This window comes from Polypterus senegalus, chromosome 17, assembly GCF_016835505.1.
Source record: "Polypterus senegalus isolate Bchr_013 chromosome 17, ASM1683550v1, whole genome shotgun sequence".
NCBI classification, from domain to species: domain Eukaryota; kingdom Metazoa; phylum Chordata; class Cladistia; order Polypteriformes; family Polypteridae; genus Polypterus; species Polypterus senegalus.
Genome location: NC_053170.1, coordinates 78,810,774 through 78,825,091, shown reverse-complemented (window position 1 = coordinate 78,825,091; position 14,318 = coordinate 78,810,774). Strand labels below are relative to the sequence as shown.

At 39.0% G+C, this 14,318-nt stretch overlaps 1 protein-coding gene across 2 annotated transcripts in view; it reads right to left on the bottom strand.

Moving 5' to 3' along the window:
* Positions 1-13,165, bottom strand: part of ak2 (adenylate kinase 2) — a 54,391-nt gene extending 41,226 nt beyond the window's left edge. Inside the window, exon 1 of one of the 2 annotated variants that reach the window (XM_039739529.1) lies at positions 12,952-13,165. In XM_039739529.1, the coding sequence (XP_039595463.1) occupies positions 12,952-13,050 (99 nt within the window). In that variant the 5' untranslated portion in view covers positions 13,051-13,165. The remainder of the gene's footprint in view (positions 1-12,951) is intronic. The other variant, XM_039739530.1, reaches the window with a different exon arrangement.
* Between the last annotated feature and the right edge of the window lie 1,153 nt (positions 13,166-14,318).

Sequence of the window (14,318 nt, the reverse complement as noted above, 5' to 3'; positions counted from 1 at the left end):
CTATGAAGCAAGCTAAAAGATGAAGAACTTTGGTAATTCTGGCCAATTGCAGATACAGGGTGTCTACACAGACATTCTTAACTAGGGCCCACAATTTACCGCGGCCCGCGGAATTTAATGCCACGCTGCGGAATTAACCTAACTGCCGCGGAAAATACCAAATCTGAATGAAATCTCACCATTTGAGGCATATTGATATTAGTATGATTAGTTTTGATTACTCCTTTTAAGTTCTTTCTTTAGCCTATTGCATCATCTCATTACGTCATTAGCTCTTCCGTTGGAAGAGTAAACATTAATTTTTTAAGTCGATTTATAGCATTGGTGGTATTTGTAGCAATTTTTAAATCGATTTATTGGTTGTGCTAAAAATTTGACCTATCGTGTACTTTACAATCAATTAAGCTTATTTAAATTTAGTAAAATTAAATCTTTGAGTATGGCCAATAACAATAACAAGCAACGCAATAAAACTGCAGTGAATATTGGACCAGAACAGCGAGTTAAAGAATTTGGACAGGATAAATTCTACGCCGAAGGTGGTTTACTGTGGTGCAAGACTTGTAACAAACCAGTCGATCAGTTATTAGTCTGGCGTCTAACATGATCATCTGGGGACAAAAAAAGCACACAGAGCGTTCAAATAAACAACAACATGAGGCCACAAATGACACCACAAGCAGCAAACGACAACGTACTATTACCGGATGCATTGAACGATCAACTGCTGCAACTGCTGCCAAAGATTAGTGATGGAACTGGTTAAAGCATTTATGGCAGCCAATATACTTGCTGGAGAAAGTTGACAACTCTACCATGCGTAGTTTTATGCAGAACCACCTGAAGGGCGGTGGTGGAATACCGCAGACTTAAGGAACTATACGTTACAAGAATTTTCAACCAACAACAGGCTAATATAATAGCGAAGAAAGCCGGAGAGAAAGTGGTCATTATTGCCGATGAAACAACGGATGTTGTTGGACGTTATGCTGTGAATGCGCTTATTCAACCGCTCAATGCTTTTAAACCAGATGAATGCACAGCAATGTTAGTGAACACAGATTTTTTAACCAAAGTGAACAATGTAAGCATTGCGCAGCTAATTATCTGTACTCTGACTGAGGTTAATGTGCACTTCAATGACCTTGTAGCTTTTGTAATGCAGCTTATATGAAAAAATGTTTTTGTGACAGTTTGTGAGGAATACTGCCAACTGCTGTTCATGTCACATGTTGGGCCCACATCCTGTCATTAGTTGGAGAAGAGTTTAGTGAAGCACTATGACTTTGTGATATGCTGGTTGCTTCTGTCAAGGCCATATTCTCCAAAGCATCAGGACGTCGTGCTAGATAACTTCATCATTTGCTACAAATGAAAGTTGAAAAGGCAGTCATGCCGCCAACTCCAGCCACGACAAAATGGAACTCTTTGTTCGAGGCTGTGCTGTATCACACTGAGTATCTAGACCAGGGGTGGGCAAAGTCATTCCTGGAGGGCCGCAGTGGCTGCAGGTTTTTGTTCCAACCCAGTTGCTTAATTTAATTTCAGGGATCGTTAGTGCTTTAACACTGCCATGTCAGGTCATTCTCATATCACTCCATGCACTTGGTCGTCATGCACTTTTCCAACACGAAAATGATCCAAAATACACATCTAAAGCTACTGTTGCATTTATGAAGAACAGGGTGAAGGTGATTGGATGGCCAAGTATGTCTCCTGATCTGAACCCAATCGAACACCTGTGGGGAATTCTGAAGCGACAAGTTGAGCATCACTCTCCATCCAGCATCCAAGCTCTAAAAGAGGTTATTCTTGGAGAATGGAAAACGATAGATGTTGCAATATGTCGCCAACTTGTTCATTCCATGCCTAGAAGACTTGGTGCTGTCCTTAAAAATCACGGTGGTCATACAAAATACTAGATGTAGTAGTTTCTGTTGCGGGGTGTATTCATTTTTGCTTCAACCAATTTGAGTAAAACTGAAGATTTTGTGATCTAAGTTATATTATTAACCTTAATTTCATGTTATAGAGTTAAACAAGTGTTCAATAAAACTCAGCCTTGTGAAAATTTTGGAAATTTTTCTTTTGTTCATTGGGCTACTGATTAAATTCATACTTTTTAAAGGGGGTATACTCATTTATGCTGAGCACTGTATATATATATATATATATATATATATAGCAATGGGACAATATTCATTAACACTACTAGCTTGAAAAATTGACATATTTTCTAAGTTTTAAGGGTTTTGTCTTTACGTTTGGATTTGTGCCCCTTGAAATCCATTTTAAACTCTAAGAACAAGTGTGATGTTTTTATTAAGTCAGTCAGTCATTGTCCAACCCGCTATATCCTAACACAGGGTCACGGGGGGTCTGTTGGAGCCAATCCCAGCCAGCACAGGGCACAAGGGAGGAACAAATCCCAGGAAGGACGCCAGCCCACCGCAGTATTTTTATTAAATGTATAAAAAAAAATACTTAACCCCAGAGGGGACTGGGCAGTCTCTAGGTCTGGAATCCCTGCAGATTTTATTTTTTTTCTCCAGCTGTCTGGAGGTTTTTTTTTTTTGTTTTTTCTGGCCATCGGACCTTACTTATTCTATGTTAATTAATGTTGACTTATTTTTATTTTTTATTGTGTCTTCTATTTTTCTATTCTTCATTTTGTAAAGCACTTTGAGCTACATTTTTTGTATGAAAATGTGCTATATAAATAAATGTTGTTGTTGTTATTAATGCACTGTAGACCATGGTTGTGAAAAAGTAAGATTGACTTGAACACCAAACCTATCATTCAAGTACCTTTACTGAAAGATGGGTCTAAAGGTCTGGGTGTGTTCGGTAACTGGAGGTGGTGATGCTTTCGCAAAGTAGTACAGTAATAGGAACAGTAAGAAGTGGTGGCATGTTGATATGTTGAGCTGGAAAGACCAGGCAACCCTATTCTCAGCAACAATTTCCAGTTCATCCTGGGGAATTTCCAAAAACATCCAGTGCATATAAGAAATATCATCTCCCTACACTATCCTAGGTTTGTTCTTGGTCTTTTCCCATTGAGTTGTACCTCATACACCTTCTTTGGGAGATGCCCAAGCAGCATTTCAACCACATGCCCAAACCACCTGAATGAGCTACGCTAGGAGCAGCACTGATATCCCTGATGTCCTCACATATTGTGGAGATGCTTAGCTCATCACAAATGTAGGAGGTTTTTGTATGGGGCATATTTTCTGATCTACTTGTATTTTTGATCTCATGAATACGTCCAATGTTGCTTGACATTGGTTTGACCATATCTTCACTGTTTAAATCACCACGGTGACTATAAAGCACACTCAGTGCCTCTGTTGGGCAAATCAAACCATGCTGGTATCTTTCTTATGCCCATATATAAATAAAAAGTTAAAGTAGGAAAGACTAGTCATGCGTGAGGTCACTCACTGGAATGACCAATCAGAGGTCAGTCTCCAGGATACAAGAGTTATTTACTGAGATATGTATTGCTATGAAGAGGACATCATGCGTTTACGGAAGCTGTAATATAATTCACTGGCTACCTCATAGACAAAATCATACCAAAAGTCAGTATCAGGTTTTACCAAAACCAGAAACCAAGGGTGGATTTAACCTTTTGTGGTGCACTAAACACATGCACTGCTGCATACAACTTCAGGGCTTGTGTCTGGAAATATGGATGATTGCAAAGCCATCTCATACAAATCAAGGAGAGCTGTGAAAGCTGATAAGCAATGACATGGGGAAAAAGTGAAAGGGCATTTTGAACAGCATGCTTTGATATGATAGACATTAACATCACCCAGTGGTACAACTCCTCCATGGTTGTAGAAACAATCCATGAGGTAACAGCACTCACTTTTTTGGAACACAATGTAAAAGGGTTTTATTTAGTCATGTTTATAGAAATCATTAAAATTTGCCTTCCACTTGCATCTAGTAACAGACAGAAATGAAATACAGTACAACAAGCAGAGACTAGATAGGTAAAAACTTACATAGAAATTATAAAAATACACTGTGTGCACAATTATTAGGCAAGTGAGTATTTTGACCATATCATCATTTTTAATGCGTATATTCCAACTCCAAGCTGTATTAACTTGAATGCTTATTGGATTTAAGCACGTCAGGTGATGTGTATTTGTGTAATGAGGGAGGGTGTGGCCTAAGGAGATCAACACCCTATATCAAGGTGTGCAGAATTATTAGGCAGCTAGTTTTCCTCAGGCAAAATGGGCCAAAAAAGAGATTTAACTGACTCTGAAAAGTCAAAAATTGTAAAAAGTCTTTCAGAGGGATGCAGCACTTTTGGAATTGCTAAGATATTGGTGTGTGATCACAGAACCATCAAACATTTTGTTGCAAATAGTCAACAGGGTCGCAAGAAACGTGTTGAGAACAAAAGACGCAAATTAGCTGCCAAAGATTTGAGAAGAATCAAACGTGAAGCTACCAGGAACCCATTATCCTCCAGTACTTTCATATTCCAGAGCTGCAACCTACCTGGAGTGCCCAGAAGTACAAGGTGTTCAGTGCTCAAAGACATGGCCAAGGTAAGGAGGGCTGAAACCCAACCACCACTGAACAAGAAACATAAGTTGAAACGTCAAAACTGGGCCAAGAAATATCTGAAGACAGATTTTTTTCAAAGGTTTTATGGACCGATGAGATGAGAGTGACTCTTGATGGACCAGATGGATGGACCTGTGGATCAGTAATGGGCACAGAGCTCCACTCCAACGTGGAGGTGGGGTACTGGTATGAGCTGGTATTTTTAAAGATGAGCTAGTTGGACCTTTTGCATTGAAGATGAACTCAAAATCAACTCCCAAACCTACTGCCAGTTTTTCGAAGACACTTTCTTCAAACAGTGATACAGGAAAAAGACCATGATTTTTATGCAGGCCAATGCTCCATCACTTGCATCGAAGTTCTCCACTGCGTGGCCAGCCAGTAAAGGCCTTAAAGATGAAGGAATAATGACATGGCCCCCCTTCCTCATCTGACCTAAACCCTATCGAGAACTTGTGGGCACTTCTTAAACGCTAGATTTACGGGGGAGAAAAACAATACACCTCTCTGAAGAGTGTCTGGGAGGCTGTAGTCACTGCTCCACAAAAAGCTGATCGTCAACAGATCAAGAAACTGACAGACTCCATGAATGGAAAGGCTTATGACTGTTATTGGAAAGAAGGGTGGCTATATTGGTCATTGATTGATTGATTTATTTTTTTTGAAATGTCAGAGATGTTTATTTGTAAATTTTGAGGTGTTTGTTTATTATTCTCACTATAACAGATGAAAATAAACAAGTGAGATGGGAAAATTTTCATTTTTCCTTTAGTTGCATAATAAATCTGCACACTAATAGTTTCCTAATAATTGTGCGCACATATGTATTCCCCTGATGATGTTCACACTCACATTTCCGTTGTGAAACATTCAGGTTTATTAACATTTTGGATTGACTGATAGCACTGTGTTTGTTCCATATTAAAATGAATCCTCAGAAATACAACTTGCCTAATAATTCTGCACTCCCTACATTACTTGGGGGAAAAAAAAAAAACTTTCTTTGTTAAAACTACTTCCAGCAGTTTCATAGTACTTTTAACCTAAAATGGTTATCTCTCTATTATAAAAAAAAAAATCTTGCGACGATATGTGATCTTTGGAAGACAGACAGTGAGACACTTTTATGTCCTGTGAGATGGACAAGTCACGTCATACTTACAACATTTAAAAGCAAGTCCTGTGATACACATGCAGAGCAGGTTAGAGATAATGGCAGTAGGAAAATTCAAAAGTCTCAAAAAAATTTGAATAAAGACTGCATTAGCGCAAACAAACGGAAAATATTACTCGGTGAAATCACGGAATGGCGAAAAAGGATTGCATAGTGTTTGAGGATGTCTGGGGGACAAGAGACAAGGCAGCGAGACAAAAGGACAGCTGCTGTACAGGCTTTTAAACGTTCAAAGTGCCACACAAAATGCAGATCACGCAGCACGGCTGGTTAAAAAAAAAAATGTTTTTTTTTTTTTTTTTAATTCCCTTTGTATTACCATTTAAGAGGGGTTTCGGATCAGTGACTGCGTCTTCCTTGGGGTGCAGTCAGCCCCCCTCTTCACAACGGCGCGTAGTGATAGGGATAGGCGAGCAAAGTGCAGACCACACGGCGGCGCTGCAGCAGCAGCAAACCAGCAGCTGATCGAGCAAAGAGGAGGGGGGTAAAAAAAAAAATTCATTTGTTTCCCATTGTATGACCGTTTAAGTGGGGGTGTCGGATGAGTGATCGCATCTCATTGGGGTGCGTTCAGCCCCCCTCTTCACAATGGTGTGTAGAATTGGCAGGGGGCAAAGCCCCCTAGTGATACTTAATTCCATATGTATAGCATTTTTTTCTTTATCTGTAATATTCCTTATGACTGAACATGCCGATTTATGTCACTTAAAGTCAAATATTATTTCTTTGGTCTTTTTGACATTCAGCGTATGATCTTATTTTTCTTATTGCACCAGTTTACCAAACAGTCTACTTGATTTAAATACTGGCTTACATCATTCCTAGATATGCATCCTATCAACATGGTGTCTTCAGTACAGTATATTTGACATTAAAACAGTGGTTATTGTTCGATCTCAGGTAACTTGGGTAAAAAGTATAGGTGATAGAACATAGCCTTGGGGACTGCCTATGTCTGAATGAATGATTTTTTGAAAAAGTGTCCTGCACATGGACTGTCTGTGAATGATTTAAAATAAAGTCCTGAATCCATAATTTAATAAATGGGTTAACATTCACACGTAACATTCAATCAGTATGTGAGGAAAGATTGTACTGAATGATGAATAAAATGCTGAAGAAAAAAAAAAAAAAAAGTGCTCTGACATATAAATCAGACTTATCAAGTAAAGTGCAGATTTAATGTAAGCTAACCAGCAGTGCATCTTCTACACAGTAGGCATATTGGTGTTTATCACTAGAAAAGGAGTAATGACTAATCATTTCCTAAGCTCAGGTACAATAACATAGAACAGTTAAAAAGCAAAAGAAAAACTGGAAAGAGCTGCTTAGAGAAGGACTTTAAGAGCAGACCCCGAGATATGCCATTTGGGCCCCAATGCCCTGTTGGTTTTTACCTCCCACAAACCTTTCTCCGCTTCAGTTAAACTTAACTTCATCTCAGCAGTATTGCTGGCATTTTCACAAAGCAGTTCCTTTATTTGTGCATTTTGGGTACTGAAATCACTGGTTTCAAATCTAGACAATCGGTACAGGTCCTTTTCTCCCTCCTCAGTGTCCAGCCTCTCATACAACTTATCATACGCCTTTTCTTTAGCTTTTGCCATCTCTCTCTTCACCTTGTGCCTTATCTCCTTGTATTCTTGTCTACTTTCTGCATCTCCCTGACTATGCCACTTTCTTTGCCATCCTCTTCCTCTGTATACTCTCCTGTACTTCCCCAATCCACCACCAGGTTTCCTTTTCCTCCTTCCTCTGTCCAGATGTCATGCCAAGCACCCTTCCTGCTGTCACCCTTACTACTTCTAATGCAGTTGCCCAGCTGTCTGGCAACTCTTCACTGCCACCCAGTGCCTGTCTTACCTCCTCCCTAAATTCAACAGTGCAGTCTTCCTTTTTCAACTTCCACTATTTGATCCTTGGCTCTGCCCTCACTCTCTTCCTCTTCTTGATCTCCAATGTCATCCTACAGACCACCATCCTATGCTGCTTAACTACACTTTCCCCTGCCACCACCTTGCAGTCTTTAATCTCCTTCAGATTGACTCTCCTGTATAGGATATAATCTACCTATGTGCATCTTCCTCCACTCTTGTACGTCACTCTGTGTTCCTCCCTCTTCTTAAAATACATATTCACCACAGCCATGCACATCCTTTTTGCAACATCCTGTATCATCTGACCTTCATTCCTCTCCTTTGACACCATACCTACCCATCACCTCCTCCTCTCCTCTGTTCTCTTCACCAACACGACCATTGAAATCCGCTCCAATCTCCACTTTCTGTCCCTTGGGTACACTGTTCATCACTTCATCCAACTCATTCCAGAAATAATCTTTCTTATCCATCGAACACCCAACATTCATCATTACACCTTCAGTTACCAGCTTAATAATCACTACTCTGACACTTTTCTCACTTCCAAAACACTCTTGACATACTGTTCCTTCAGAATAACCCCTACCCCATTTCTCCTCCCATCCACACCATGATAGAACAATTTAAATCCACCTGGCATTACTCCCCTTTCATTTAGTCTCTCCATCATATCTGCTAACTCTCTCCCCTTACCAGTCATACTACCAACATTCAAAGTTCCAACCCTCAGTTCCACTCTCTTTACCTTCCTCCTGTCCTACCTCTGGACACGTTTCCCCCTCTTCTTCTCTGTCTTCGACCAACAGTTGCCTAATTTTCACCAGCAACCTGTTGGTCAAAAGTACTGGTGGCGGCTGTTGTTAACCTGGGCCTCGACCTATCCAGTATGGAAATTTGTATCATTATCCACATACTGATCTGGCAAAACTTTACACTGGATGCCCTTCCTGACATAACTCCCCAATTATCCATGGCTAGGGACTGGCAAGAAGAAACACACTGGTTTGTGCATCCCCTGTGGCCGATACTCTTAATAGACTATATCAGTGCTTCCCAACCTCGGTCCTGGGGGCACACTGTGGCTACAGGTTTTTATTCCAACCAGATTCCTAATCATTTCATTAGCTGGTATTATTTTTCTTTTATTCTACACAGAAGCATTTATGTCTTACATTTATGAGACATTTAGTAATATTTCTTCTTTTGCTATAGATTTAAATGCTAATTCTCTTTTGTTGATTTCATTATATTTTGCCCTTTCTCTGTGCAGTTTTTCCCCCTTCGTTGTATCTTAAAAATGAGCAGAGCAGGCATGCTGGCAAACAACACTGAATAATCAAAGTCTGCAACTACTTTAGCATCAGACCCACTAATTAGTAAATAATGGATTAATTAAACAGTTAGAACACCTAGAAAAGTAGAATGAAAATCAAGATGAAAATACAGTATTGTTAAAAAGAAAAAAATACATTATTCACATATAACTGATTGGTACATTTAATTTCTATATTGTTCCCAAAACACAGAACTTGGGAAATAACATCACTTAATTAGCCCAGGAGTCCAATTAAAAACAGAAGCTGGTTGGAACAAAAACTTGCAGCCACAGGGGGTCTCCAGGACTGAAGTTGGGAAACATTGGACTATATAGGCACAGAATTATGTTCTTCAGGGATTGGCAATCCTTACTAATCTCTACTTCTCTCCGTTTTCTTTTCTAGTTCTTCAATGGTGGCATTCTGCGCCACCATTCTGCCCACCAGGCACTGTGCAGCCACTTGTGATGCTGGAATGAAGTTTGGTGCCCCAGTGGTCCATGAGAGTGACAGCACCAAATGAATCAGATTAAGCCTGGAAACAATGAGGAACAATTTAAGCACGTTTACTTCAGGTAGAGAGCCCAGTCGGGGCTGAGCTGAGTTTTGTGTTTTTTGGTTTTCTGTTTGTCCTCCCAGCCATGTGACCTTATCTTCAGACTTACCTTTACAGACTTACAATATGATATTGCATATAAGGACACTACTCTTATAACTAATTACATATCTATGTTTTATAAGATTGTATGTTTTTTTTTTGTTGTTGTTACTTATTCTTAATCTTATTTGTTTTTTCTTTTCTTGTAACTTTCTCATTTTCATCTTCTAAAGCACTTTGAAGTACATTCTTTGTATGAGAAATGTGTTATCTAAATTAGTGTTGCCAATTGAAAAAGACAAGAATTAACAGTAAATTACATTTAAATTATTACTAAATTTGTCCTCATTTTTTGTGAGCAAGATGCAAAAGGAAAAGATACTGTAATAAAAATTGGTTACAAATAGGTGTTTCTTATATTAAAATTGCCTATTGCAAAAGGTACCAATTCTAAGTCAGTAAACCAAACCTCTAACATTAAACTAGAGCAGATACATTCACAAATGTAATTTGAGTCATTTTAGGATCAACTATGGTGTGCTCATTTCCTTAAAACCCAATTTATGTGGGAGTTTTTAAAACCACCAGAACAAACAACGATTAGAAAGAAAGCCCACTGTCATATATGATACAAGTCATGGCTATATTTGTTTGTCTAGAGCAGGGGTCTCCAACATGTCGCTCACAAGCTACCGTTAGCTCGTAACCCCTTTCCAAATTGCTCACCAAAAGGTTAATGAATCCTACATTAATTTGAAAACTTGATTAGTCAAATAAGGCGTGGGCGATCTTTCCAAAAAATCATATCATGATCCTTTTAACACAAAATCACGATCCACAATCTGAATTGCAATCTATCTTTTCAATGTGGTATACACTTAAGAGAATATCCGGACTCAAACTCAAGACCCAAGTAACACTTTACTTTAAATATCAAACAAAGTTGAATTCAATTGTTCTCTCGTTCGCTTGCTAAGCGGAGTTTAGGAATATGCCCCAAAGCAGGCGAGTGAGTGAGGAAGGCCCCTCTCCTCTGCCCACTGCATGTCTCTGAGATTCACGCAAATAAATCTGTACTGCAAGCAAACTACGGTACCTAGTGAAATGAGAGAAGTCACAAAATCAACCGGAATATTCAAGCAAATTATAGAAAAAACCCTGATCTAAAGATGTTAAGTAGTTCTCTGGTGAAAAGCGGACATACAAACAGACATTGGATTTTAAATATTATATATTAGTAAACCTTCAAAATAATGTGCAGTTAAAGTCTCAACAGCATTCTCAACATTTCTGGAATTTAGTTGAGCCAGATAACTATAAGAATCTTCACCAAACAGCTCTGAAAATGTCTGCTCTGTTTGGGTCTACATACCTCTGTGAGTCTGACATGAATGTCATGAAGTCAAAGTTCAGAACGAGACTGACAGGCGAACATTTAAACGACTCCATAAGAGAGAACCTCAGTGGCTCCACTTCACCAGACACCTCTCTTGTTGACTCCATGCAGTGCCAATCATCTCACTCACTAAAAACACATCACACATGCAACTGGACATGTGAATAAAGTGACACAGTGACATGTAACGAAATGACAAATGAATAAGTAATATCTGTGTATTTGGAATTGCATTGTTTTGTTTTGACAGCATTCATGTTTTAATTCAGTAGTGTGAGGTACTCTAGAAAATGCATACAGACATACAAAATGCACTTGCAGGTGAACTAAATATTTTTGTGCGATGTTTTAATGCAAAATGTGAGCTGTGGACACCACCATTTTGTAAATGTTAAGGCAAAACAAGCTTATTCAGATTGTTTGGGTTGAAATAAGCTATGAGAATAAACCTTAGAAAACACAAGTACCTCTCGGCCATTTTCATTTTGTAAAAGTAGCTCTCATGGGGGAAAAAGGTTGGAGATCCCTGATCTAGAGTAATATAAAAGAATAACATTAAAATGATTCAATTATATAAGTCAATAATTAACTGCATTCGACCTCTGTTATTTTTATAAAAGTTTACAATTTTAACTAGTAAACTATTAAAAATGTAAAATGTTTTTGTAAATTATCTGTCAGTAAAATAGAAGCAGTCATAATAAAAATTGCTAAGTATAGCACTGTCGTCGTAAGATGTGGTTTTTCATCCAAATGTTTGTGGTGACATTCTGTGCATACGCGTATAAAGTCAGACAACTTTTCAGCATCCCAGTGGGATCATCCATTTAGTGGTCATTTCTTTGAAAAATCAGATAAATGAGGGAGCTCGAATTGTACGTAAAAATATTTTTAGTAAGGACAACACAGTCGCCTTGGCACTTCCTGGTGACCAGAGAACTCGCAGCAAATTACCTGTGCCAACTGCGCGATCCTTTGACGTCAACTTGATTTTTTTTTTTTTTAAGTGACTATATGTAAAATGCATTTATCCAAAGGTGTATCACGGACATTAGAACACTTTAGGCATCCCAAACATCAGACTGTACTCGTGCGAATAACGACACCGCCAAGCTAATTAGAGAACGGCTATATATGCACACGGGTAAGTACGTTAAAAAATACTGACTTGTATGCCTAGTAGTCGTGTTGTGTAAAAAGACATTCTGACGAGGGAAAACTCCCTCGGCGGGGCTTAAAGTAATTCCCAAACTAGAGGATTCAAATGCAACTTTTACTTTTAATGTATTGCATCGCCATTAACATTTAATCACACAAGGCACAACTCAGAACCGTAAAGTACTTAGCTATTAGTCTTCTATCGACTTCCACGCAGCACATCTCGCTTTTCTAACAGCGAACTATTTGTTAGTACATATGAAGTATTACTTATTTAGCAACTGTAAAACAAGACTGCCAAGGTCTCTACTACATGTTCTTATATTTTATGGCAACTTAAAAAAAAAATTTAAAAAAAACTTTTTCAAGCTGTCCCACTATAACTCATGAATCACATTTAAAGTGGAAGACTCAATTTGCTGATAATACGCTGCCCTCTGTGCTGTTTGACCCAATATTGATTTTTTCAAGTTCGTTTCTCGGGACTGCTTAGCTATCATAAGTGCGCAAATAATCATTGATTGACTAAACCAGTCCTGAGTTAACGAGAAACACTCTGCGTTCGTGGAACCAACTAATTCTGGATTATAATGCGAAATTCAAGCGATATTTATTCAGCCAAGTATCGATGTCATGTCACTTCGAGGAACCCAATGCCCTCCTCATGTTCACCCTCGCTCCCGCATGCCGGGGACTCGGGAGTGTTTCTAAAAAATAACGCTTGTTATGCAAAAATCAACCAAACTACTGACATAAACCTTTTCGAATCAATCACGACTGATTTCCTATGCCCGATTTTCATACCCAATAAAACAAGTGTTAAAAGTTTGTACCTGCGTGCCTTTTCCTGCTCCTGGTGGACCCAGTAAAATTGCCCGAATTCCTTTACTTAGTTTTTTGTAATTGTCTTCTACCTGCAAATTGGGCCCCATGCTGAGTAATTCGGTTTTAACTTTGAATTTTAAAAAATGTCTGACTAACGAGGTAACCTAAAGACAAAAACCTTAGCCAACAAACCGCCTTCGTTCTTTTCGTCAGAATCTATTTAATTGGATGAAATTAAACGAATCTCTCTAACATATGACCATTCTAACTTCCCATTGGTTGCCGCAGGTGTCAAGTGGAAAACTTTTTGTCCCGCATTTGTACCTCTCCGTGTGCATATTAAAACGTGATTTAGTGTTCCGCTTTCGTTCACATTGTGTAATATGTAAACTGAAAATGTATACCAACTTATTACAAACAACATCCAATTTCTAAATCTTATCAGTTCCTGGCCGGTAATAATAGTTTACATTTTTACAAAACTTATTCATATTATGTCGTCTCCTGAAATTGCACAGAGAGCTTTCAAGAGCGAGAAACTGGGAGCAATTGGGGAAACCTTTCTCGTTACACTAGTGTGTGATTGTCAAGGTTGAGTGATAAATACCGGTATAATTGCGTCAAAAATATGGTAAAATATGAGGAAGCAGCTTGTTAGACATAAGTAGTGAAATGAAAAACAATATACAGGACGACGGCGGATTACTTTATTCTTTTAGTAGATCTATACCCGGGACCCGGAAGGCGGCATTCTATGGCGGACCGACACAGAACTACGCCCATGCGTATTAAAGGCCTTGTCGCTAGTGATGGGCTGGTCGATACTGACGTGTCGACACCGTATCTAACTTTCGAAGAACAGCTTCAAGGTGTTGTTACTACCCGATCTTGGAAAGAAGGGTCTTAACTGCAGCAACAGAGTGAAGCTGCAGACTGCAATGCCTGTGACGTCAGACACGGAACGCCCTTCACAACACACTTATATCTACATGTACCCATGTGTATAACACGCCCATGTAATGACGTGAGTATCGTAACGCCCTTTCCCAGGGTCGCTCGCGTCATGCCCTCTGCGAGACCATAGACATATACAGTATAGATAGACGCCGCATTCACTGTGTGGCCCAGTCGACACGATACGTCAGCGCACCCGCCTTATTGCGAGTGGCAAAAGTGCCATTTAAACTAACACAGGTAGACGTGGAAACCGGGTTTTCCGGTGAAAACACAATAACGTTTAAAACAGTATCGTTTATATAAAACAGATTTTGGCGAACCGTTTAAATGCATTTATTTCACTAATAATGGCAATTATTAAATAATAATAATTATATAATCCCTAATGTATAGATTATTATAATGCTATTCTATCTGG